Here is a 26,534-nt window from a genome sequence, read left to right on the forward strand (position 1 = left end):
CCCGTTCTGGACGCTTTGGGACGTCCCCATCGTACTAATTCCCCAATATCCCTTATGGATGCTAGAGAAAATAGGATTTTAATTACCTACCAGTAAATCCTTTTCTCATAGTCCATAAGGGATATTGGACGCCCGCCTCAGTGCGTTGACTTTTCTGCAGGTTTTCTCTTATATGGTTACCTGTCCAGCTGTTGCTGTTTTGTTACCAGCCGTTGCTGGTTGTTTATGTCATTGGTGTGCTGGTGTGTAAATATCACCACTCATGTTATGTTCCTTCTCTAAAGTTTGTCCATTCTCCTTCGGGCACTATTTTACCTATAACTGCCTGTGGGAGGGGGGCATAGAAGGGAGGAGCCAGCACACCCAGTTGAAGAAATTTAAAGTGCACCGGCTCCTTTGGAACCCGTCTATACCCTCATCGTACTAACTACCCAATATCCCTTATGAACTACGAGAAAAGGCTTTACCGGTAGGTAATTAAAACCCAATTTCTTGCTTCATGCTGTGAACAAAAAAAAAAATTAAGTCTTGGGTTTCGATTTTTTATATTGGTGCCAAAAGTTGTGCAAGAATGCTAATTTACACACCTTTTACTCCTCTAGCTCCACCACAGCAGTAACTTAAACCATGGCGATTGTGCGCTGAGAAGTCAGTGACATTTACCTACCCCCACCCTGAGGACTCTTACTACTCGTACATATTGTCAACTAAAATTTTCCAGAAGTTAGTTTGATATATGTGCCAAAATCCATATAAAATTTAATAAAAATTGCAGATGACCAGTGATCGTCACTATTGGGGCAATTGGCATGAAATGACCCAGACCGGAACATGAGGGCTACTCATGTAGCTATATTTCCCATATAGTATCAACCTTATGGGGGACAAAAAATTAATATTAAACGTGTTACTCAATGCCCTATCTCATTACAGTGAAGAGAGGTAAAAAGAAAGTTTTTTTTGGTGGTACTTGAGCACTGGAGTTGAGAACCCCTGGTCTATTTCAACGGCTATATAATAATGGTTATGATTAATTAGATTTACCAGCCAATACCATTTTCCCATATTATAACTTAGGGTGATATCCAATTTGCATCAATAATTTAACTGTTGCTAATGGATTCCCCTGTTGCTATTTTATTAGCCTTGATGCTGGCACTTATCGGTGACTATACACGCGAAGCACAAGCCCGGTAAGAGACCCCTTTTTCCACTATAACTCATGGGTCCAGATATGGGGCATTTTTTGGCCGATAAAAAACAGGCTATAATTGGATGGTATCCGGACTCCAGGTCGACAGCACAAAGGTCGACACACCTTAGGTCGACACCAATTGGTCGACACACCTTAGGTCGACATGGACAAAAGGTCAACAGGAACAAGGTCGACATGGAAAAAGGTCGACATGAGTTTTTCACAATTTTTTTTCTTTTTTTGAACCTTTTCATACTTAACGATCCACGTGGACTACGATTGGAACGGTAAAGTGTGCCTAGCGGAGCGAAGGCACCATGCCCGAAGCTCGCGAGCCATGCGAGGGGACGCGGTGCACTAATTGGGGTTCCCGGTCACTCTACGAAGAAAACGACACCAAAAAAACATAAAAAACTCATGTCGACCTTTTTCCATGTCGACCTTGTTCCTGTCGACCTTTTGTCCATGACGACCTTTTGTCCATGTCGACCTAAGGTGTGTCGACCAATTGGCGTCGACCTAAGGTGTGCCGACCTTTGTGCTGTTGACCCTCAGTCCCAGACCCTAATTGGATAGCCCGATAATGACCATTGGTCAAATCTCACCACAGTCTTAAATATACCACCTGGTATCTCACAAGAATGGCGGAGCAAGAGCCACCCGTGTCTCTAAATTAACAGATATGTTGCTGGTTAGCATCTTCCTCCAGGGCTCCAATCCTGGGATTCAGCACAGTAACTAAAATAATTGTTACTGCTTTCAGTATGCCCTTTTTTCTTTTCTTTTGTATACACACAACAGATGTGTCCGAATGGGCAAGTATATACCACTGTATTAGTCTTTGGTTAACACAAAATCCCATGTAAGTTATGTCTGTCTTCTTTTTGATTCATTCAGGACCACACTCAATGCAACTGTGATGGATCATACACTAGTTATCACAACTTTGCTGTAATACTGTTTCTCTAGCATCCATAAGGGATATTGGTGGAAACTAGTACGATGGGTATAGACAGGGTCCAAAGGAGCCACTGCACTTAATTTCTTCAACTGGGTGTGTTGGCTCCTCCCCTCTATGCCCGCTCCCACAGGCATTTTAGGAAAAAGTGCCCTCTGGATAGGATGCACATCACTGCACATCTCTGCAGCTCCAGAGAGCTTTCTTCAATTTTCTTTTAAAATTTTATTATTTTCGGTATGCTGTCTGGGCAACAGCATACCTGCACCGTGGGAGTTAGGGGTGGGGGACGGTCACCAGCCTTACGAGGTGCAGAGCCACTTCCCCGCTGCAGGACCACTGTCCTGAGGGGTTGTTGTTCAGCGTGACACCACGGCTTGGCTGTCACAGCCGCAGCACGCCGCACACCCCTAACGCTGCCTGAAGGTGACATCGGTAGTGAGTACAAACCGGGTTTGTTCCCCGGTTCAAAGTGCGGCTGACCAGAGGCGCAGTGGACGGGACCCTCCTGGGGGAATCCCGCTAAGATCCCCTGTGTAGAACTGGCACAAAATGGCTTGACTAGCACTTGTGTGATGTTTTAAGCTATGAAGGAGACTTTGCCAGTATAAATAGTCATTATAGCTCCGGCGCCATTAGAGGGGACAGAGCCATCTACAGCACACACAGCGCTTCCTGCCTAGCAAGACACGCTGGAAAACTGGTACAGGGTGCAGCAAAGGGCGGAGAGCCGCTTGTGTACACTATCCTGATCCTCTGTAGGACTAAAATTGTTATTGTTTACTGTGTTTGGCTGTGCAGCTCAGGATGTGCTGGTGTCCTCTCTCATCTGTGTCTCCTCTCACAAACAGTAGTGCAGGCTTGCATTATCACAGTCTATGTGTATGTGTATATTATTGTGCTTACTGTGAAATATGGGTAAACACAGCTGTGCAGTGTATGTCACACCAGATTCTCTCCATTATCTAATAATTCTGTTTCCTGTGAACAATGCAGTCAGTCTTCAAAAATCAGTGAAGGGACTGGGGGAGAGGGTCCAGAGCCCCACTGGTTAGGGTCCCTTAAGACTAGGATATCAGATATGTCTTCCCAGCTCACTGCTAATGTGCAGAAGACTCGGCTACTACAACAAGCTGTTGCAAATGTAACTGCTAGGGCAGATGCACAGCCCCCCCCCCCCTTCTCTCGTGCAGGGCCACATAATCGTGGTGTTCCTGCTCTGCTATCAGATTCAGATGATGATATTCTAGATGATGGGAATGACCTGGATCCCATTAGTGAGGATCCCGATTCTACTCAGGGTTTTGAACCCCTCATTTTGGCTATAAGGGATGTGTTAAAGCTCCCTCTAGAGGACGCTGCATCACAGCAGTCGTTTTTCTTTGTCCAAAACAAGTCCAATGTCACTTTCCCTGATTCTCCAGAGTTAGATGACTTATTCAAACAGGCCTGGAAAAATCCAGGCAAAAAACTTCCAAGTGTCCAGAAAGTTTTTGCGCACTTTCCCTTTTGCTCCTGAAGGTAGAAAAGTTTGGGAGGAACCCCCTGGGGTGGATGTCTAAGTCTCTCGCCTGTCTAAGATGGCGGTGCTGCCTGCCCCGGGCTTCTTTACTTTGAAGGATCCTGGGGATCGAAAGATAGAGAATACCCTAAAATCTATATACACTGCAGCCGGCCTTTCACAGAGACCGGTCATTGCGGGTTGTTGGATGACCCACGCTATTCATTCTTGGGCCACGCAAATTCAGGAGGGCCTCTCGGGGGATATGCCCTTAGTTACTATGGTAACCCTCCTGAAGCACATTCTGGTGAACATTAATGCTCGGACGTCTGCCATGGCAGTGTCTGCGCGCAGGGCCTTGTGGTTGCATCAGTGGATTGTGGACGCAGAATCCAAGCGTAATGTGGAATCCCTTCCCTTTTTTTGGGGAATGGCTTTTTGGGGTTTAACTGGATACATGGATTTCCAAAGGCTGGGAAATCCACGTTTCTCCCCTCTGGGGCCCCGCCGGCGAGATGCTCCTATCCGGGGCTGTCGGTCCAGTCCTTTCGATCTCGCACATTTCGATCAAAGGCCAGAGGTGCCTCCGATGCGGCTAGAGGCACCAGAGGTAAGTCCAGAAAACCTGCAAGTACCAGTTCTCATGAACAGTTCTGCTTCCACTAAGGCATCAGCATGACGGTGCCCACCCACCCCGTGGGGACCTTAAGGGGGGGGGCCCGGCTGCATCACTTCAGCCATGTCTGTGAGACCTCCTACCAAGATGCCTGGGTCAGAGAGCTCGTTTCTCAGGGCTACAAGCTGGAGTTCGACAGTACAATCTCCCAGCCCCCCCCCCCAACGATTTTTCAAATCAAGCTTACCAGCTTTGGAGCATATGCAAGTTACGTTGAAACAGGCTTTCCGAAAGTTGGTCCAGTCCCACATCATTGTTCCAGTCCCACTACTGCAACGCGGCGCAAGGGGTTTTACTCAAACCTGTTTGTAGTGCCGAAGCCGGATGGTTCAGTCAGGCCCATTCTGAATCTGAAATCCTGAATACTTATTTGAGGGTGTTCAAATTCAAAATGGAATCCCTGCGAGCAGTGATTGCGGGCCTGGAAGAACAGGAATTTATGGTCTCCTTGGATATCAAGGATGCCTATCTCCATATTCCGATTTGGCCCCCTCATCATGCGTACCTGCGGTTTGCCCTGCTGGACGATCATTTCCAATTCCAGGCACTGCCCTTCGGCCTGTCTACAGCTCATAGGGTATTCACAAAGGTGATGGTGGAGATGATGCTTCAACTCCGGGTCCATGGAGCCAATGTGGTCCCTTATCTGGACGATCTTCTGATAAAGGCAAGATCCAGGGAGCTTTTGCTGCTCCATATCGACCGCACCATCCATCTTCTGTCCAACCATGGGTGGATCCTCCACTTACAGAAGTCCCACCTGGAGCCAACTCAGAGGCTCCTGTTCCTGGGTATGTTGCTGGATACTGTGGCTCAGAAGGTGTTTCTACCAGAGGACAAGGCGAAAACACTTCAGGAGATGATCCGCATGGTGCTCCGTCCTACTCGAGTGTCCGTACATTTTTGCATAATGTTGTTAGGAAAGATGGTTGCCTCATACGAGGTGATCCAGTATGGGAGGTTCCATGCCAGAACGTTTCATTTGGATCTCCTAAGCAAGTGGTCTGGATTGCATCTCCAGAAGCACCGGATGATTCAGCTGTCACCTCAGGCCAGGATTTCCCTGCTGTGGTGGCTACAGTCCTCCAATCTCCTGGAGGGAAGGATTTTTGGGATTCAGGATTGGACCCTTCTCATGACGGATGCGAGTCTGAGAGGATGGGGAGCTGTCACCCAAGGGGCGCAGTTCCATGGCAGGTGATCAGCCCACGAAAGCCTTCTTCCAGTCAACATTCTGGCATAGGCGCTCCATTATATCCAATGGTGGGAACTTTGTGGTCAGCGGTAGACCACAAGAGTGACCCTACATAACCTCGCGGTCTACCGCTGACTGCAAAGTTCCCACCATTGGATATAATGGAGCGCCTATGCGCTACATTGTATCTCGAGTGCGCCGCCTGACTGACAGCTCAGACGCGCACAGCCAATCAGGAGAGTGCCATTATGTGGCGCTCCCTGATTGGCTGAAGGGACCCTCTTTGACAGCAGTCACGGGGGGTCCCGCCAGTCGGGGAAAGGGGTCCCATGTGTAAACATGTGACCCCTTTCAGTGCGTGGATCGTGTTTTTCGTTATTTGATTTTGCCAAGTACGTGGATTCCCCCCCCCCCCCACCACCGTATTTTTACAACCAGGACCGGCTCAAAGAGCCCGAGGCTGGTTATGCTTAGGAGGGGGGACCCCACGCATTTTTTTCCAGAATTTTTAACCATTTCACACCCCTTTAACTGAAAAACATGCACTGAGCTCTCCATATTATTGTAGTTAGTAAAAAAATAAATATTCTTTTAAAAAATCGATTAAATAATACTTGTGGCTCCTAAATAGACAAACCAAGTAGATAATCCCTTCAAATATAAATAGATATGCTATTAGCAATGAAAAAAGTACCAAAAAATACATGTTTTAAAAAAAAATTATTAGATCACGACAGAAAAATGAGGCGGAATGAAATTGACGAAATGACTGTCGAAAAGCACTGTTGTCAAATCAACTTTCTTCAATTGAATAAACTTTTGTTGAAAAGCCGCATTTTTAACATTGCAGACATGTCGAATTGAAAAAATGTTGAATTGCAAAAAGTCGAAAATGAAATGGCAGGTTTTTAGTCGAAAAGTACTGTATTGAATTGTCGAATCAAATTCGACAGGTTTTTTGTGTAGAAAATTACCCGTTTTTCGGCAATTCGACCGCAATTGAATATACCCCATAATTATAAATGTACATAATGACAGTGCTGCAAAAAAGCAGCCAGTGTTTAACCACCACTTCCTTTCGGAAATTGGCTAGTGGCTATAACAGGATAGTATCATTTCCATTTACTGCTCACTTTCTCTTCTTTATTCAAGTGAAGTTCTCAATGGATCTATGTAGTTTTGGTTAGTAAAAGGTTTTGCAAACAAGCTGGATTTTGTAAGTATATATGTTTTCATGAGTCCACTTAAATTAAAAATTTGAATCTTATATTTGTTTTTACAGATGGTTTGGTGAAAAAACTGGAAGAGCTTGAAAAAACAGCAGAGTTTTATAGAGGTAAAACGTGACCATGAACATTAATAGACTGTTCTACTGCATGCTAAACTCCTAACAGCTGATGCACTACATCGGCGCATCATGCTGTGTGTACGGGTGCTCAGCCAACCACCTGTACACTCGCTGCACAAGCCAGCGGTGATTGACAGCACAACTGAATGAGCGCATGTAAATACCCGCCCAGTTCACGATGGATCAGGCAGTGGGTATGCAGATGTATCTAGAAGCGGGATGCAGTCAATTTACCTGCAATCAAAATCCCGACGGTCGAAATCCCGACAGCAATTGACCGACGGTTAAAATCCCGACAAGGTCAAAATCCCGACATGGACAAAATACCGATATTTAAAATACCGACAAGGTCAAAATACCGACAGGTCGAAACACTGACAGGTTGAAATGCCGACATGAGTTTTTCATGATTTTTTTTTCATTGAAACCGACTTGTTCATACTTTACCATCCCAGTGGACCTGGACGGGGAATATAATAGTGTGCAGAGCGCAGCGAGCCATGCGAGGGGATGCGGTACACTTATATGGTGTCCATGTCGACATACACACACAAAAAGACAATGAAAAACGCATTTCTGTATTTTGACCTGTCAGCATTTTACATGTCGGTATTTTAAATGTCGGTATTTTGTCCATGTCGGGATTTTGACCGTAAGTCAATTGCTGTCAGGATTTCGGCCGTCGGGATTTTGATTGGAGTTATTTCATACCGATCCCCTAGAAGCATTAGTTTTTGTGCATTTACAGCTTAGCAACCATAATTTAAAGGAAAATAATATTGACATAATATGTTGTAAAAAGACAGTGGGAGTTCCTTGTTTTCTTGTTTGTTAATGTTGTGTTTTGTGTGCCCATATTAAGTAGCATTGGCGTTATTAAAATTGTGTGTGCCCCAGCAATATTTTGATGGGGCTCCCAACGTTTCTAGATTCTAGAGACACACTATAATAATGCCCGTTTTCATAATATGCTCCACAGTAGGGGTGTAGTACGTTATCAGCAAAACACAGGGCGATCGGGCACTGGTCACATTAATACAATCATAATTGAAAAAACCCAAAATCGGACAATTATAAACACAATTTTTATAATTAGGTGCTGTCCTAGTTGGTGGTGCGCCCAGAGCCAGAAAGTACATAGACTGGCAAAGGGAGAGAAAGAAGGCTCTTGTGTGGGCGCACTCTTAAACAATGAAAGGAAATTCCAATGATATGTAGGGAAATATTTTAAGACATAACTTTTAATAATCAAATTTAAAAGCAATTTAACCCATCTAAGTGATCCATAATAAAGAAATTAGAAAAAATGTAAAAATGTTCTGGTCTCGTTCTTCACAGAGAATGATCAGAAAGGTTGTAGACACTTAGTTGTCTTACCCCCAATTCCCCTGACCAGTACAGAGTTTGTGTTAATGGGACCGAGGAGTGGTCATGCAAGTATCATAAATATGTCCAATTAGGACTACTTGTATTAAGTTGATATAGTGAAAGTTGATGGTCACCACCAATAAACACCTGAATAAGTGACGGATAATATATGTTGATAAAGGTTTAGGCGTTGGAATGAAAGAAAAACATAAAACAAAGGGAAAGGAAATGGTAAAGGAATTTAGTGGTGATACTGCTGTTGGTGTCGCAATTCACATGGAAAAGGAAATTAAATCCTACTCTACAACACCAGGTATTCGCAGGAAGTCTCCTCTCCAGGTACTAACCTGGCCCAACGCTGTTTAGCTTCCAAGATCGGACGAGATCGGGCATTGGCAGCGTGGTATGATAGTAGAGGATTATGCGATCTTCATACCAATGAGAGTGCACCTACTCCTATCAATTTCTTATATAGGTGCACTCTCATTAGTATGCAGATCGCATAATCCTCTACTATCATACCACACTGCCAATGCCTGATCTCGTCCGATCTTGGAAGCTAAACAGCGTTGGGCCAGGTTAGTACCTGGAGAGGAGACTTCCTGCGAATACCTGGTGTTGTAGAGTAGGATTTAATTTCCTTTTCCATGTGAATTGCGACACCAACAGCAGTATCACCACTAAATTCCTTTACCATTTCCTTTCCCTTTGTTTTTTGTTTTTTTTTTCATTTCAACGCCTAAACCTTTATCAACATATATTATCCGTCACTTATTCAGGTGTTTATTGGTGGTGACCATCAACTTTCACTATATCAACTTAATACAAGTAGTCCTAATTGGACATATTTATGATACTTGCATGACCACTCCTCGGTCCCATTAACACAGAAACTCTGTACTGGTCAGGGGAATAGGGGGTAAGACAACCTAAGTGTCTACAACCTTTCCGATCATTCTCTGTGAAGAACGAGACCAGAACATTTTAACATTTTTTCTAATTTCTTTATTATGGATCACTTAGATGGGTTAAATTGCTTTTAAATTTGATCATTAAAAGTTATGTCTTAAAATATTTCCCTACATATCATTGAAATTTCCTTTCATTGTATAAGAGTGCGCCCACACAAGAGACTTCTTTCTCTCCCTTTGCCAGTGTAGTACGTTATGTCAGCTGTCGGGATCCCCACGCTGCAGGCACGGTGGCGCTCTACGCGCGCCATGCTATTTATTCTCCCTCCAGGGGGGTCGTGGACCCCCCAAGAGGGAAAATAGTTGGCGGTATGCCGGCTGTCGGGATTCCGGCGCCGGTATACTGAGCGCTGGGATCCCGACAGCCGTCATATAAAATGCCTCCCCACAGTAGTGCCTTCTTGGCCCCAATTCATTATATGCCCCGTAGTAGTGACATAGTTTATAGTATATCCACTGGCTTCAAATCAGAATATTTTGTGTATATCATTATCTATATTCCCTATTCCAGGAGACTACTCTTTGTGCATGCAATAAGTACAAGCCATACTTTATCTGAGGATCTGTGCATTCCTTTAACCACTTAACTGACAATTTATTTCGCCAAAAACCGCTCCGAAATTGTCGGGGTTTTTTTTATTAGTGAATTAGGTGAGGAACATCAATTTAACCCTATCCCAAATGATTTTAGTAAAAAAAAAAAATATATATATATTTATTTATTTTCAAACATCGAAACATCGTTCGGGAACATCGCGACCATCGCAGCTTTCATTTTGAAACCGGGACAGCCTGCAGGTATACAGGGGGGGTCTGGCGGTGGCTTGGGAGGGTTCATTTACACTCCCCAGTGGCTGCCATTGTCTGTAGCCGCTGGAGGGGGGATATCCTGCCGTGCTGACCGATCAGCAGTGATCGGCAGCACGGCAGACACAGGGGGAGAGTGCAGGGAGGCAGAGGGACCTTACAGTCCCTCTGATAGCAGCAGCGGAGGAAAGTTTATCTTCCCCGCCGCTACTAACACTCTCTATCTGACTGGTCGCATCCTGTGCGACCAGGTCAGATAGAGCACTTGCAGGCATGGTTGCATCTGATGTGACCATGCCAGGCAAGTGGTTAAACCTTATTATTCAAAATCTGTTGCTACAGTCCCTATACAGACAAGACTAAGGGGGAGATGTACTAAGCAGTGAAAAGACTAGAGAAGTGAGCCAGTGGAGAAGTTGCCCATGGTAACCAATCAGATGCTCTGTATAATTTTATAGTATGCAAATTATAAATGTTACTTCAATGCTGATTGGTTGCCATGGGCAACTTCTCCACTGGCTCACTTCTCCGCTCTTTTCACTGCTTGGTACATACCCCCCTAAGGGGCAAAATTCAACTGATTGAGGTAAATTTTACAGCTAAAAAAACTAGCTTTAGCATAATTTTTTTGCCCAATGTTTTTACCTGGCAATACAGTCAATGCCCATTTTTTCGCTGTAATGGCCCATACACACTCTGAGATTCGGGCTATGCCCGATTATCACTATGCGACAGGGGCTAGGTCGGCATCACAAGCACATAATGACTGTGCTTGCGATACTGACTGTGCGATTTTGGCTAAGTGTCAATTTTGACTATCTCTTCTATAGAGATAGTCAAAATTGACTTGCCTGCACAGCAGGGCTTAAAGTGGTCCTGGAGAGGTGGGGGAACTCATCACTCGCGCTCCAAAGGCGCACGCTGCAACAAAGGGGTGTGACCTCACTAGGAATGGGCGTGGCCACACAATAGTACCAATTTAAAATAACGCCTCACAGTAGCACAATCTAATTCACATTGCCCCACATATTAGTGCCTTTTACACACACAATGCCCACAGTAGTAAAAGTGCCCCACTGAATCTATAGGTATTTTTATAATGTGTTTAAATGTAGAAATGCGCAATGTATCAGGATATGTACAACCTTTGCTCACCTCTGTGTCTTCCATGTGTCCTTTCTGCTTTCTTGTTTCCTTTGTCACTCTCCTTGTGTCCATATCTTCATCCTAGACAACCCGAATTCCCTTTCTGTCTGATCACCTGAATCTTTCTTTCCTTTACTTAACCCCTACACCTCTCACTCCCTACTACCCTTTCCGCCACTGCTTCTATCTCACCCCTGTGCCTCTCACTCTCCCATCTCTCCCCCCGAGCCTCTCACTCTATGCTCCTCTCATTCCCCATCTCAGCCCCAGCTTCTCTTACTCTCCCATCTCACACCCTGCTTCTCTCACCACCCCCACCCCAATCTCACCCCCTGCTCCTCTCATCATCCCCTGCCGTCTCACTCCTGCTCTTCTCATCGTCCCCTGCCGTCTCACTCCTGCTCCTCTCATCATCCCCTGCCATCTCACCCCCTGCTCCTCTCATCATCCCCTGCCGTCTCACTCCTGCTCCTCTCATCATCCCCTGCCATCTCACTTCTGCTCCTCTCATCATCCCCTGCCATCTCACTTCTGCTCCTCTCATCATCCCCTGCCATCTCACTTCTGCTCCTCTCATCATCCCCTGCCATCTCACTTCTGTTTCTCTCATCATCCCCTGCTGTCTCACTCCTGCTCCTCTCATTATCCCCTGCCGTCTCACTCCTGCTCCTCTCATTATCCCCTGCTGTCTCACTCCTGCTCCTCTCATTATCCCCTGCCGTCTCACTCCTGCTCCTCTCATCATCCCCTGCGTCTCACTCCTACTCCTCTCATCATCCCCTGCCGTCTCACTTCTGCTCCTCTCATCATCCCCTGCTGTCTCACTCCTGCTCCTCTCATTATCCCCTGCTGTCTCACTCCTGCTCCTCTCATTATCCCCTGCTGTCTCACTCCTGCTCCTCTCATTATCCCCTGCTGTCTCACTCCTGCTCCTCTCATCATCCCCTGCCGTCTCACTTCTGCTCCTCTCCTCATCCCCTGCCGTCTCACTCCTGCTCCTCTCATTATCCCCTGCCGTCTCACTCCTGCTCCTCTCATTATCCCCTGCCGTCTCACTCCTGCTCCTCTCATCCCCTGCTCCTCTCATAATCCCCTGCCGTCTCACTCCTGCTCCTCATCATCCCCTGCTGTCTCACTCCTGCTCCTCTCATTATCCCCTGCTGTCTCACTCCTGCTCCTCTCATTATCCCCTGCTGTCTCACTCCTGCTCCTCTCATTATCCCCTGCTGTCTCACTCCTGCTCCTCTCATCATCCCCCGCCGTCTCACTCCCTGTTCCTCTCATCATCCCCTGCCGTCTCACTTCTGCTCCTCTCATCATCACCTGCCATCTCATCCCCTGCTCCTCTCATAATCCCCTGCCGTCTCACTCCTGCTCCTCTCATAATCCCCTGCCGTCTCACTTCTGCTCCTCTCATTATCTCCTGCTGTCTCACTTCTGCTCCTCTCCTCATCCCCCCACCTATCTCACTCCCTGCTACTCTCATTATCCCCTGCTCTCACTTCTGCTCCTCTCCTCATCCCCCCACCTATCTCACTCCCTGCTCCTCTAATCATCCCCTCGGCCCATCTTGCCTCTGGCTTTTTCATGATCCTCCTGGCCCCGCTATCTCAACCCCTGTTGCTCTAATCTCCCCGCTCGTACTCGTTCTCCACATCCCCTCCTCGTCGGAGCCTGGAGCATCATGACGCGGCTATTGGCAGCGCCGCCAGACAGTCCTGACATTACTGTCACAGATCGGCTGCCTGGCGCACTGCCTGCTATTCAAAAGGGGCCGCTCTTTCGAAGCAATCACGGATCGCCTGACCTTCAGCCAATGAAAAACTGCCACTTTGCAGCTTCTCATTGGCTGGCGGTCCACGAGCCGTGATTGGCTCTGAAGCTGGAGGAGAGATTGGCTGGAAGATGCTTATGCAGATATTAACTTTAAAGTAAAGCAGGGTCCTGAAGCTTTCACTTTTTGGTGGCCGGGCGGAGGCGGAACTGGTTCCGCCTTCAATTAGAAGTGTCGGAACGCAGTTCCGCCCCGTTCCGCCCCACTTTAACCACTGCTGCACAGTCTATCTAGTCTTGCGATGCCGACCGCGCATCGGCTTCGAATCGGGATCGCAGGGTGACTTTCACCTTGCGATCTGCACTAACTTTTCTTACGATTTTGAGTATATAGTCAAAATCATAAGAAAATATATCACTCTGTGTACACACCATTACATTTACATGCTTTCGTGTGAAAAACAGAATCAGGGATAGGTTCCCAGATGCATGCGTTTTCGGGATTGCTTATTTATCGCGGATTTTGTTTCTCCTTCCTCCAGGCAGGTGAAACAAAAGCCCTGTTAGTGCTGGCTTTAGGGAATAATTGAATTCCCCCCTTGAATGGATTAATGCAGTGAGTAAGCAAGCCAGCACTTCACCTGCAGTGTTACAGAGCTCCTCCAGATGGCACAGTCACATTCTTTGAACTGCATGTAAGTGAGAAGAACACTGCTGTTTACTAACTGCTTGGGATGTGTATTGGTAACACGCAATGGCAGATTTTATCTTTCAGCCCCCCAGTAAAATCTGACACCCCCATATTGCAGTCCGTAAATGCACTAGCTTCACTGTGACTGGCAGTGAATTTCCTATTGGAAGTTTTACCTGTCAGTCACAGACACTACAGTCAGTCCCAAAGGGAGGAGTTTCCTCCCTCTGGGGCTGCAAGACCGGACTGCGATTAGGAAAGAGCGGGCTTCCTGTGGGTAGCCACTCCCTGACTTATCATCAGCCCGAGCCAGCTTCTGTGGTCTGCAGCTTCTATGGGCTGCAGCCAATACAGTTCATAGAGGCCGCTTCTATGGGCTGCAGCCAATGCAGTCCATAGAAGCTATTTTTTTTTTTTTTTTTTGCGCATATGCAGTCCCACCATTGTGCATGCGCCTGTCCCGGCAACTCCATTGTGCAGGTGAGGGACCCAGCCAGTGGCAAGGGCTCTCCTCTCTTCCTCTGGACCGGGCAGCCCCCCTCCTCCACACAGCTATGAGCTGCCGCTGGTAACATGACTGACACCAGGTAATTACAGTCACCTTGTTCAGACTATCTGGGTCCAGGAGGTGTTCTACAGGATGGAGGAAGAGAGGAACAGATATCTGGCCAGATGTGTGTTACACTTAATGTGGCACTAGATTTCAAAATGTGAGTGTCATGTGATCTTCTAAATTTTAACCAAATTCGATGGCTTATCAGTAGAACTGTATTCTGTGCACAGGTAATAAATGTGAGAAATTACTGTTTCGTCACTTTTAATAGTCTCAGAAGACGTGAGTTCCTTCTGATTGCAGAGATTGGTACTGTGCAGCGGCAAAGCAGATTTTTCCATTCTGTGCTTAAATCCATTTCACTAGCTCCAGCTGCAGCACCCCAGCAGCTTTGAGATGAGTTTGATAGAACAGATCTTTTTGTGGCAGCTTGCCAGAATCTATTAATGAAGTTCAGGGGCTCAGATTCTGGTACAGGCGAGCTGAGCCCTCCTGCTTCCGGGCCCATAGCATTAGCACTGGGGCCGCTATAGTTAAGCTCCTCCTAAGGAGGTAATCCTCATGGACATTTGGGCCAGTATTTTAGTATATTGAGCAAGAAGAGTAACACTCCCTTATCTCTATATCAGTAGAAGGAAAGGAATTGTTTACATTGAAAGTAATATACAAATAGTAAGTCAGAAACTAGCCTCTATAGTACTGATTTCCTTCCATTGCTGTAATATCTCTTTCTTGTAATGGTTTTTCATGTGTTTTTTTTCTTTTTTCTTTTTTCAAGGTATGATGGAACACACTAAACGTCTCTTGAGAGCATTCTTTGAACTTTCTCAGACACACCGGGGTAATGATTATTTCACATTACATTAATGTACAGAAGACAGTGTACTTGTAGACAGTTACTTATAAGGGTTTGTTGATTTAAGTTAAGCAATAATTTATGTGATCAACAAACCCCTGAGCAAGTGTTTTCAATATTATTATGTGCTTGCTGTCTATCTGAGACAGGCCAGGATCGGCTCATTGTCCTTGTGCCACAGATGTCTGTTGAATGACCAGATACAGCATCTTGTTGAAACCTGTCTCTGATCTGAAAAAAAATAAAGAACTGCCACTCAATTAATATAATTAGAATGTGCTTAAGGATTTTGGCCAAGACATTTACTGAGGCTGTACAGTTGTTATATAAAACCTTGAAGTCTCGTCTGTAGATCTAGAGGAAAAAAATCGCATACTTTTCCGTTCCGTCATTTTGATGGGTTGCTAACTATTATCAATAACACTCCCTCTTTCACTCTCAGACCCTACTATGCCCAATCAAATCCTCCTACAACCTTTAAATCTTTAAATGCTTTTTAAAAACTCATCTCTTTATTAGAGCTGACTCTGCTCTACCTATACTAACCACACTAATACCCCTTTCACATTGCAGATATAACCCAGTATCGACCTGGCATATAGCCGGGTCGACACTGGTCACTGTGCGATGTAAAAGGGGCCTTGGAGAATTCCCAGGTCGCATGACCCGGTTATTCAACTCTGGTTGTAAGAAGGGTTATTCCCAGGTTGAATACCGGGTCAGTGGCAGTGTAAACAGATTCCCGGGTCGATGCGACTCAGGACCCATTCACTACATAGGGAGAGGCGGCGCGGAGATGAGCTCATCTCCCAGCCCCGCCCCCGCTGCCGGCTCCGCCCGCTGCCGCTATGGCAACCTGCCCGGCATATTACTGGGTCGGGAAGCCAGCACTAAGGCTCCAAATCCGGATCCCACCTGGGAAGGACCCCTTTCCAATTCCCGGGTGGGATCCGGCACTGGCGATGTGAAAGCCGCTTAATGCATCCTTACAACTGTCCCAAACTCCACTATGTGTCATACTTTTATTTCAGCTCTGCCATATTCCAATTACAGTGGTGCTTAAAAGTTTGTAAACCCTTCAGAATTTTCTGTATTTCTGCTGATATTTGGCCTAAAACTACCTCAGCTTTTCACACCGGTCCTAAAAGTAAAAGGAAAATTATCCAATATCACATATCTGTGAGTGGCAAAAGTATGTGAACCTTTGCTTTCACTATCTGGTATGACTTCCTTGTGCAGCAATAATAGGATTTTGGTTACCTACCGGTAAATCCTTTTTTCGTGTCCATAGAGGATGCTGGGGTCCACATTAGTACCATGGGGTATAGACGGGTCCACCAGTAGCCATTGGCACTTTAAGAGTTTGAGAGTGTGGGCTGACTCCTCCCTCTATGCCCCTCCTACCAGACTCCATCTAGAAACTGTGCCCGAGGAGACGGACATCTTCAAGAGAAGGATTTAACACAGATAGTGGCGAGATTCATACCAGCTCACACATACAAGGCACATCAAGCTAACCTGCTTGAAACTCTCAGCAACTGCTGAAACATTACTTACCAAGTAACAATGCAGTACATAACTAAACAAAGATGTACTGAATCAGATAACGATTGCAGGAAAACAAAGCGCTTGGCGGGCGCCCAGCATCCTCTACGGACTACGAGAAAAGGATTTACTGGTAGGTAACCAAAATCCTATTTTCTCTTACGTCCTAGAGGATGCTGGGGTCCACATTAGTACCATGGGGATGTACCAAAGCTCCCAGAACGGGAGGGAGAGCGCAGAGGCTCCTGCAGAACTGATTGACTGAACTTCAGATCATCAGAGGCCAAAGTATCGAACTTGTAAAACTTGCAAACGTGTTCGACCCAGACCAAGTTGCAATGCCGAGACACCCCGGGCAGCCACCAAGGAAGACCCCACCTTACGAGTAGAGTGGGCCTTAACAGATTTTGGACACGGCGAACCTGCCGAAGAATAAGCATGCTGGATAGTGAACCTAATCCAGCGAGAGATTGTCTGCTTAGAAGCAGGATACCCAATTTTCCTGGGAACATATAGGACAATCGTAGAGTCCGACTTTCTGCGACGAGAAGTTCTCTTCACATATACCTTCAGAGCCCTCACAACATCCAAGGACTTTGATGTAATTGAGGAGTCAGTAGCCACTGGCACCACAATAGGTTGGTTGATATGAAATGCCGACACAACCTTCGGAAGAAACTGCTGACGTGTCCGGAGCTCAGCTCTATCTTCGTGGAAGATCAAGTATGGGCTTTTACAGGATAAAGTCCCCAATTCGGACACACGCCTAGCTGAAGCTAAGGCCAACAACGTGACAGCCTTCCATGTAAGAAATTTGACCTCAACCTCCTGTAGAGGCTCAAACCAATCCGACTGGAGGAACTGCAACACCACGTTAAGGTCCCAAGGCGCCCTAGGCGGTACAAAGGGAGGTTGGATGTGCAGAACTCCCTTCAAAAAAGTCTGAACCTCAGGGAGGGCAGCCAATTGTTTCTGGAAGAAAATGGATAAGGCCGAAATCTGGACCTTCACAGATCCCAACCTCAGGCCCATATCCACACCTGCTTGCAGGAAGAGTAGAAAACGTCCGAGTTGAAACTCCACCGTAGGAAACTTCTTGGATTCACACCAAGATACATATTTCTTCCAAATACGATGGTAATGTTTAGACGTTACCCCTTTCCTAGCCTTTATCAGGGTAGGAATGACCTTCTTCAGAAAGCCCCTCCGAGCAAGTATCAGGCGCTCAACTTCCATGCCGTCAAACGTAGCCGCGGTAAATCTTGATAGGCGAACGGCCCCTGCTGCAGCAGGTCCTCCCGAGGCCTCGGCTTTTCCTACAAGAGATTCAGAAGTCCACGTACCAAGCCCGCCTTGGCCAGTCTGGAGCATTGAGGATCGCTTGAACTCTTGTTCTCCTTACGAGCTTTAGAACTCTTGGAATGAGTGGAAGTGGTGGAAACACGTACACCGTCTGGAACACCCACCGAGACACCATGGCCTCCACTGCCACTGCTTGTGGGTCCCTCGACCTCGAACAATAGCGTTGAAGCTTTTTGTTGAGACTAGAGGCCATCATGTCTATTTGGGGTAACCACCAAAGGACTATTATTTCCTTGAACACCTCTGGATGTAGATCCCACTCCCCTGGATGGAGATCGTGTCTGCTTCCCAGTTGTCCACTACCGGAATGAAGATTGCTGAGAGCGCCAACGCGTGTCTTTCTGCCCAGAGGATGATTCTTGTCACCTCCGACATTGCAGCTCTGCTCTTCGTTCCGCCTTGTCGGTTTATGTAGGCTACTGTCCTTACATTGTCCGACTGCACTTGAATGGCCCGATTTCTTAGAAGATGGGCCGCCTGAAGAAGACCGTTGTAGATGGCTCTTAGATCCAGGATGCTGATGGGCAGGCCGGCTTCCAGACTTGACCACCTTCCTTGGAAAGTTACTCCTTGAGTGACTGCTCCCCAGCCCCGAAGGCTCGCATCCGTGGTTAGAAGGACCCATTCCTGAATCCCAAACCTGCGGCACTCCAGAATGTGAGGCAATTGTAGCCACCAGAGGAGCGAAATCCTGGCCTTCGGCAACAGACGTATTCTCTGGTGCATGTGGAGATGAGATCCTGACCACTTGTCCAGGAGAGCCAGTTGGAAGGCCCGAGCGTGGAACCTCCCGTACTGGAGAGCCTCATAAGAGGCCACCATCTTTCCCAACAGGCGAATGCATTGATGAACCGACACCCGGGCTGGCTTCAGGACATCCTGGACCATTGTTAGTATCACCAATGCCTTCTCCTGCGGAAGAAACACCCTCTGCACTTCTGTGTCTAGGATTCTTCCCGGAAAGGACAACCTCTGGGTTGGTTCCAAATGTGACTTTGGAAGGTTCAGAATCTAACCATGGATCCTGAGGAGGCGGGTTGTAAGAACAATGGACTGCAGCAGCTTCTCCTTGGACAATGCCTTTATCAGCAAATTGTCCAGATATGGAATGATGTTCACCCCTTGTTTGCAGAGGAGAATCATCATTTCTGCTATCACCTTGGTAAACACCCTCAGTGCTGTGGAGAGGCAGAATGGCAGGTCCTGGAACTGGAAATGACAGACCAGTAATGCGAAACGGAGATAAGCCTGATGCAGCAGCCAGATCGGAATGTGTAGGTACGCATCCTTGATATTCAGGGATACCAGGAATTCCATCTCTTCCAGACCTGATATCACGGCCCTGAGAGACTCCATCTTGAACTTGAACTCCTTTAGAAAGGGGTTCAATGATTTTAGGTTCAGAATGGGCCTGACCAAACCATCCAGTTTCGGTACCACGAAAAGGTTCGAATAGTAACCTGTGGTTTGCGAATGAGGAGTAACTGGCACAATGACCTGTGCCTCCACCAACTTTTGGACAGCTTCTTGTAGGACAGTGCTGTCTGCCAGCAGAGCTGGTAAGCCTGATTTGAAAAAATGAGGAGGGAGACTTTGAAATTCCAGCCTGTATCCCTGGGATACAATATTTATCACCCAGGGATCCAGGCCGGACAATACCCAGACGTGACTGAATTGTCCGAGTCTCGCTCCCACTGGCCCCACCTCCAGGCCACGTGGTCCACCGTCATGCGGAGGACTTTTGCATTCCTGATGCAGGCTTTTGTTCCTGGGAACCTGCAGTGGCAGGTTTCTTGGACTTAACTCGACCTCTCCTAAAGAAGGTATTGGACGGTCTGGCCTTTCTAGGCTTATTAGGTTGAAAGGACTGTGTTGCTGAAGAAGAGAAGGATTTCTTTGGAGTAGGTGCAGCTGAGGTAAGAAACGGAGACTTACCAGCTGTAGCCGTGGATATCCACGCGTCTAAAGCTTCCCCAAAGAGAGCCTGACCTGTATAGGGTAGGGACTCCACACTCTTCCTGGATTCCGTGTCGGCCGACCACTGGCGCAGCCACAGTCCCCGACGATCTGAAACAGACATGGAAGAGATTCCCACAGCCATGGAATGTTGCGTAAATATAATTCAACATCACCCTTATCCATCATATCCAAATCCTCTAGTAAGGTAGCCGGCCACTTTACTATATAGCCTTTGCAATCCATGCACTAGCAATAGTGGGACGTAATATGACCCCTGAAGCAGTGTACATTGATTTAAGTGTGTTATCAATTTTTCGATCAGCCGGCTCCTTTAAGGCGGTAGATCCTGGAACAGGTAAAACCACCTTCTTGGAGAGTCTGGACACAGATGCGTTAACAATCGGCATTTTTTCCTATCCTCCTCAGGGAAAAGAGACTCTACCTGTTTAGGGATCTGGAATTTTTTCTCAGGGTTTTCCCATGCTTTCTTAAATATAGAATTCAATTCCTTTGATGCAGGGAAGGTTAGCAAGGCTTTTTTGTTTTCAGTGAAAAAAGCCTCCTTAACCTGCTCAGGTGTGGTATCATTAATATGTAACACATCCCTAATAGCTTTTATCATCAATTGCACCCCCTTTGCAAGAGATGCAGACCCCCGCAACACATCCCCATCACCGTCTGTAGTGTCAGAATCGGTATCCGTGTCATCCTTCTTGACATGCACAAGTGCACGTTTGTGGGGGTATATAGCGGAGCGTCCCGAGGTACCAGAATCGGGCCATACTGCCATAGAGTTCTGTAATACCTGGGTTGCAGATTCATTACTTGCAACCCTGTCAGAAATCTGAGAAATCCAAGCTTTGATAGAGGAAAACCACTCAGGCTCCCTTGCTGATATCTGTGCTAAACAAGTGCTATCCTGATTACATGGAATGGGATCATCCTGGGAGGACAAATCCTCTGTAACATATGACACCGTGTCCCTGGACATAGCTAAAGGAGACCACCAAACACTCCACACACACACACACACACACACACACACACACACACACACACACACACACACACACACACACACACACACACACACACACACACACACACACACGCAGACAGAGTTTCCCTCCCAAGAATGGCAAGAAAGAAACAGAGATTGGAGCCAACCCACACACAGTGTGCAGACTCCCCCCTATCCACCCCACCCCCCCTTCTACAACCCCCTGGTACCGTTTGAAGATAGCTGGAGTTGCTGTGGAGGGACCGGATTCTCCTTGTCAGCGCTGTGCAGGCAGGAAAATGGCGCTGAACGCTGCTGGGTCCCCTCTGAGGAGAAGCCCCGCCCCCCAAATGGCGCTGTCTTCACGCTCTTTATCAGATTATATTGGCCTGAGGATTTTGTGCTGGCTGAGATCCGGAGACCCCGACAGGCTTCTGGACCAGTGTAGGGTGTCGCGCTGGCTCAGGGCGCCCCTCATAGTGCCGCACCATGTACCGCTGAGCCATCTTCGGAGCGCAGTTAATACTGCACTCCTACTCTGCTGCCGCCATCTTCACACCGACTCCCCGCTTGCTAGGGGGGTCGGTTTCTCACTCGCCACCGATTCTTCAGCTCTGCAAGGGGCTGGCAGCATGCTGCTGGGGCGAGCGGCTCCCTGTGGCGGAGAACGATCAGACCCCTCTGGAGCTCAGTGTCCAGTCAGCGGAAACAATGGCTCAGACCCCGCAGGGCGGACACCATCACCCAGCAGCACAGATCACAGAAGCAGCCAGCAGCATCCATCAACCCTCACTCACAGCAATCCTCATCCATTGAGCCGTAACTAGTCATTTTGGTGCCCGCACCCCACATATTTCAAATACAGTAGGGACAGCACGCACCCAAAAAAATGGGCATGGTCTTGTTAGGAAGGGGTGTGGCAACACAATAGTACCCCAATTCAAATTATGCCACACAGTAGTGCAACCTTATTCATAATACATCACACAGTAGTGTCACTTATTCACATTACACCACAACGTATTGCTCCTTATTCACATTACACAGCACCGTATCGCTCCTTGTTCACATTACACAGCACCGTATCGCTCCTTGTTCACATTACACAGCACCATATTGCTCCTTATTCACATAACACAACACCGTATTGATCCTTATTCACATAACAGCACCGTATCACTCCTTATTCACATTACACCGCACTGTATCGCTCCTTATTCACATTACACAGCACCATATCGTTCCTCATTCACATTACAGAGCACTGTATCGCTCCTTATTCACATTACAGTACACGTATCGCTCCTTATTCACATTACACTGTACCGTATTGCTCCTTATTCACATTACACTGCACCGTATCCCTCCTTATTCACATTACACCACATCGTATCTCTCCTTATTCACATTACACCGAACAATATCGCTCCTTATTTACATTACACCACACCGTATCGTTCCTTATTCACATTACACAGCGCCGTTATTGCCCCTTATTCACATTACACCACATTGTATCACTCCTTATACACATAACACCACACATTAATGCCCCTTACACATTATGCACCCACTGTCACTGCTCCCCACTCCCGTTGTTGCTGGCTGCTTGCGCTACCCCCCGATCAGAGCTGAGCTGAGAGCTCTGATCGCGGGAGGACAGCCAGAGCAGAGGCGCAAACGCCGCACCAAAATACAACATAATAGAATTATAATCCTAATGTCACCCACCCTCCCTCACCACCTCACCTAGACAAAAAGAATCCAAAAACTTTCAAAGCCTGTATTGCAGCGCCCAGAAAATCACTGCATATGGAGCCCAGGGAATGTTGTTTATCCTAAATATAAAATGCCTGAAGCACAATGATTAATAGTTTAAAGTGGCATCAGTAGTTTACAGTTTTCCATACATGTTAATTTGCCGTCTGTGTCAGGTCCTTGAACATTAAAGTGTCTGCACTAAGGAGCAACTCACAGTTTAAACGGGAGGCACCCCGACACCAGCATCCTGACACCAGCTGAAATACCGGCGGTCGGAGTTCTGACCGCCGGCTGGTTACCCCTCTTGGGTGGTGGTCCACGCCACCACCCGGAGGGGAATAGAAACCTGTGGCGACTGAAGGGTCGCCTTCGGGCCCGAATCATGGCGTGCACCGTGAGCCCGTAGTCTTCAGAAAGTTCCTTTGTTCATGACATGTGAACATCAGACTTTGATAGATCCCTATTCTTTTGTTCCCTCACACCTTATCGTCATGCCATAGATCAGTGGTTCTCAAAGTTGGTCCTCAGGAGACCACACAGTGCATGTTTTGCAGGTAACCCAGCAGGTGCACAGGTGTATTAATTATTCACTGACACATTTTAAAAGGTCCACAGGTGGAGCTAATTATTTCACTTGTAATTCTGTGAGGAGACCTGCAAAACATGCACCGTGTGGGGTCCTGAGGACCGAGTTTGAGAACCCGTGTCATAGATTGAAAATACCTGACTCTAATTTCACCTTCAAAATATCTGCTAAGCCTAAAGGTTCACATACTTTTGCCACTCACAGATATTTGATCATTTTCCTGAAGTCCTATAAAATGAGCATGTCTAATTTTTTTTGTCTCATTTTTTGATTTGGTTCTCTTTGGGGTATATTCAATTAGGGTCGGATCCATCCGACAACCCCTATTCAATCCCATTTCAATTCGACTTTAAAAAAAGTCGAATTAAGATGAGACCTGTGAGCGGAAGAGAGGGGAGCGACCAGTGGGGACAGCCGCGGGCAGACGCAGTAGAGCAGCGCTGCAGAAGGATGTCTCATAGCCGCCAGACCTCACGGCAGTGTCCACCCAGCTCCAGCAAGCGTGACCTCACTTGCTGGAGCCGGGTGGATGCTGCCATGAGCGGCGCGGCTGTGACACATCCTCCTGCAGCGCTGCTCTCCTCCGTCTGCCCGCGGCTCTCCCCCCTCTCCTCCTCTAAGGTCCCTCATCTCAGTCCGACATTTTTTTTATGTCGGACTGAGATGGTCGGAAACGGGGCCAAATCCTGTCGAATTTGGCCCCGTTTCACTCAAAAGTTTGTGAATCGGCAGCTATACCGCCGATTCATGTACTATTCGACAAGTCCAATTCCCTGACTTGTTGAATGAAAATAGCGGGGACTGAATAGGTCGAATCACGATTCGACCTTAAAAAGTCGAAAACTGCCGTCTTTTCGACAGAGGGCAGCTTTCGACCCTAATTGAATGTACCCCTTTATCTACTTGTAGAACTTGTGTGAAAATCTGAGGTAGTTTTAGACCAAATTTAGCAGAAATATAAAAAAATTCTGAAGCATTCACAAACTTTCAAGCACCACTGTACAATGTAAGCTCTCATGAGCAAGGCCTTCCCTACCTTTTTTTAAGACATTAGTTCCCATACCCAGTCCTCAGCCACCCTAACAGTCCAGGTTTAAGGATATTCATGGTTCAGCACAGATGGTTAAATTAAATTGACTGAGGTACCAATTAAAAATCCGATTCAGGATAAATTGCTGAAGTGCGGAAATATCTTGGGGGGGGGGGGGCTCGGTTCGGACAATGGAGGTGTATCTGGACCATTTGCAGGGCAGGCCGCTCTGACTGCGTGATGTCACATGCAGCTGCTGCGACCCAAAACATGGCGGCCAATCACTACCCTAAAAATGCAAGCACTTCGCTGTTTAGCGAATCGCTTGCATTTTAGCGGGGGGAAGGGTGGTGGTGGGGGGATGACCCGGCATGCGGTGTTGCCTTACCCTGTGCTGGGTAGCCCCCTGCATGCTAGAGAAAGGAGTTGTAGGTTTGCAATTTCTTGCAAAACTACAACTCATGCTGAATCGGGCCCTAAGTGCTCAAGCATGGTTATCGTTAAAACATGGACTGTTGGGGTCCTTTGATGACCGAATTTGAGAACCAATGTTTTAAGATCTACATTTATTTCATGTACGTCCATTGTTCTTTATGCCCAATTTACTGTGAAGCCCTGATGGTCATCTAGGGAAGGGCCCGAACAAACATTTCAACTCCCTTCACCTAGGGATGTTCTGCCCCATGCCAAGCAGCATTGGGCTCCTCCTGGTGCCCTGGTCTCTGGGTTCAAGGGAAATAAAATAGGCACAGCTATGGTTATTATAGTTAATATAGTACCCCCTTATTAATTTGCATAAATAAAAGTGTAGCGGTGGTAAATATTTACTTGCACTTTTTGCTTGTTTGCACATAATCCATAGTGTAAAAATAAAAAAAAGGCAAGTGAGTGCTCATACTGAGCACCTGACATGAAGGGAGTCAATTTCAATGTGCCTGCCGACTTAATAGACTGTAGACTGGTCTCTCTTGGGCCCTCATTCCGAGTTGTTCGCTCGGTAATTTTCTTTGCATCGCAGCGATTTTCCGCTAATTTGCTCATGCGCAATGTTCGCACTGCGACTGCGCCAAGTAAATTTGCTATGAAGATTGGTATTTTACTCACGGCATTACGAGGTTTTTTCTTCGTTCTGGTGATCTGAGTGTGATTGACAGGAAGTGGGTGTTTCTGGGCGGAAACTGACCGTTTTATGGGAGTGTGTGAAAAAATGCTGCCGTTTCTGGGAAAAACGCGGGAGTGGCTGGAGAAACGGGGGAGTGTCTGGGCGAACGCTGGGTGTGTTTGTGACGTCAAACCAGGAACGACGAGCACTGAACTGATCGCACTGGAAGAGTAAGTCTCGAGCTACTCAGAAACTGCACAGAGAAATCTTTTCACAAAATTGCGAATACTTCGTTCGCAATTCTGCTATGCTAAGATACACTCCCAGAGGGTGGCGGCTTAGCGTGTGTAATGCTGCGAAAAGCGGCTAGCGAGCGAACAACTCGGAATGAGGGCCTTAGTTCTGGCAAATCTCGCAGCTAGGGGCTCTCTTGTACAGTAGGTTTCCATTTCTCATCTTTGATGAAAACAAGTTGAATTTAGGACTAAACCTTCCTTTCAACCCAAAATGGTAGATCTCCAGAAGAAAAAGATTGTCATGACTTTTGTAATGTCAAAGTTTCCAGGAACTTTGTCCATAGAGTCCATAAAATATCTAGGATGGATGACCTTTTGGACCTCTGTAATGCAAGACAGTTTGATAGGCATCAGAATAGACCATGGCTAGGTGGTAAATTGTCAGCAAGTAAACCTGTTCCAATGTCACCAAGATGGATGAAAGTGAAAGCAACAAATCTTTTTCTCTGTGTCCATTCGGGGCATTGGCACCCAACCTCTGTTTATGTTTTATTTTTTTATTTTATTTTTTCCTGTTCTCCCTGTCAGGTTCCTCAATTGTGGTTGTTATAGAACATTTTTTTCTCCTCTATCATTCTGTTCCTCCTGTTCTTGGGGCTTTAAGTAATTTACAAAAGATCTCGGCAGATTATGGGGAGCAGTAGCTTAAACTTTTGGCTCCCAAATCTAAAGGCCTTAAGATTCAGTGCAGCCTCAAGCAAAGCAATGTTTCCATTGTCTGCTAATGGACTTCCAGTCTAGGATTTAACGAATGTTAGTACAACAAACAGTACATACTGTTACATTCAAATAAATGTAAAGGTATCATGGTTGTTTACACACTTTTTTTTTTTCTATCTGTTTTTAAATTTAACC

At 46.7% G+C, this 26,534-nt stretch overlaps 1 protein-coding gene and 2 pseudogenes across 4 annotated transcripts in view; 2 read left to right on the top strand and 1 right to left on the bottom strand.

The window, feature by feature from the left end:
• The window catches only part of PICK1 (protein interacting with PRKCA 1), a 272,889-nt gene that overhangs the window by 198,680 nt on the left and 47,675 nt on the right, over window positions 1-26,534 (top strand). For all 4 annotated transcript variants that reach the window (XM_063940387.1, XM_063940385.1, XM_063940388.1 and 1 more), the window contains 2 exons: window positions 6,808-6,861; window positions 14,961-15,023. In XM_063940387.1, coding sequence (XP_063796457.1) covers window positions 6,808-6,861; window positions 14,961-15,023 — 117 coding nt within the window. The remainder of the gene's footprint in view (window positions 1-6,807; window positions 6,862-14,960; window positions 15,024-26,534) is intronic.
• Window positions 8,540-8,658, bottom strand: LOC134960398 (5S ribosomal RNA; annotated as a pseudogene).
• Window positions 8,750-8,868, top strand: LOC134962155 (5S ribosomal RNA; annotated as a pseudogene).

The sequence above is a fragment of the Pseudophryne corroboree genome, chromosome 9 (assembly GCF_028390025.1).
Source record: "Pseudophryne corroboree isolate aPseCor3 chromosome 9, aPseCor3.hap2, whole genome shotgun sequence".
NCBI classification, from domain to species: domain Eukaryota; kingdom Metazoa; phylum Chordata; class Amphibia; order Anura; family Myobatrachidae; genus Pseudophryne; species Pseudophryne corroboree.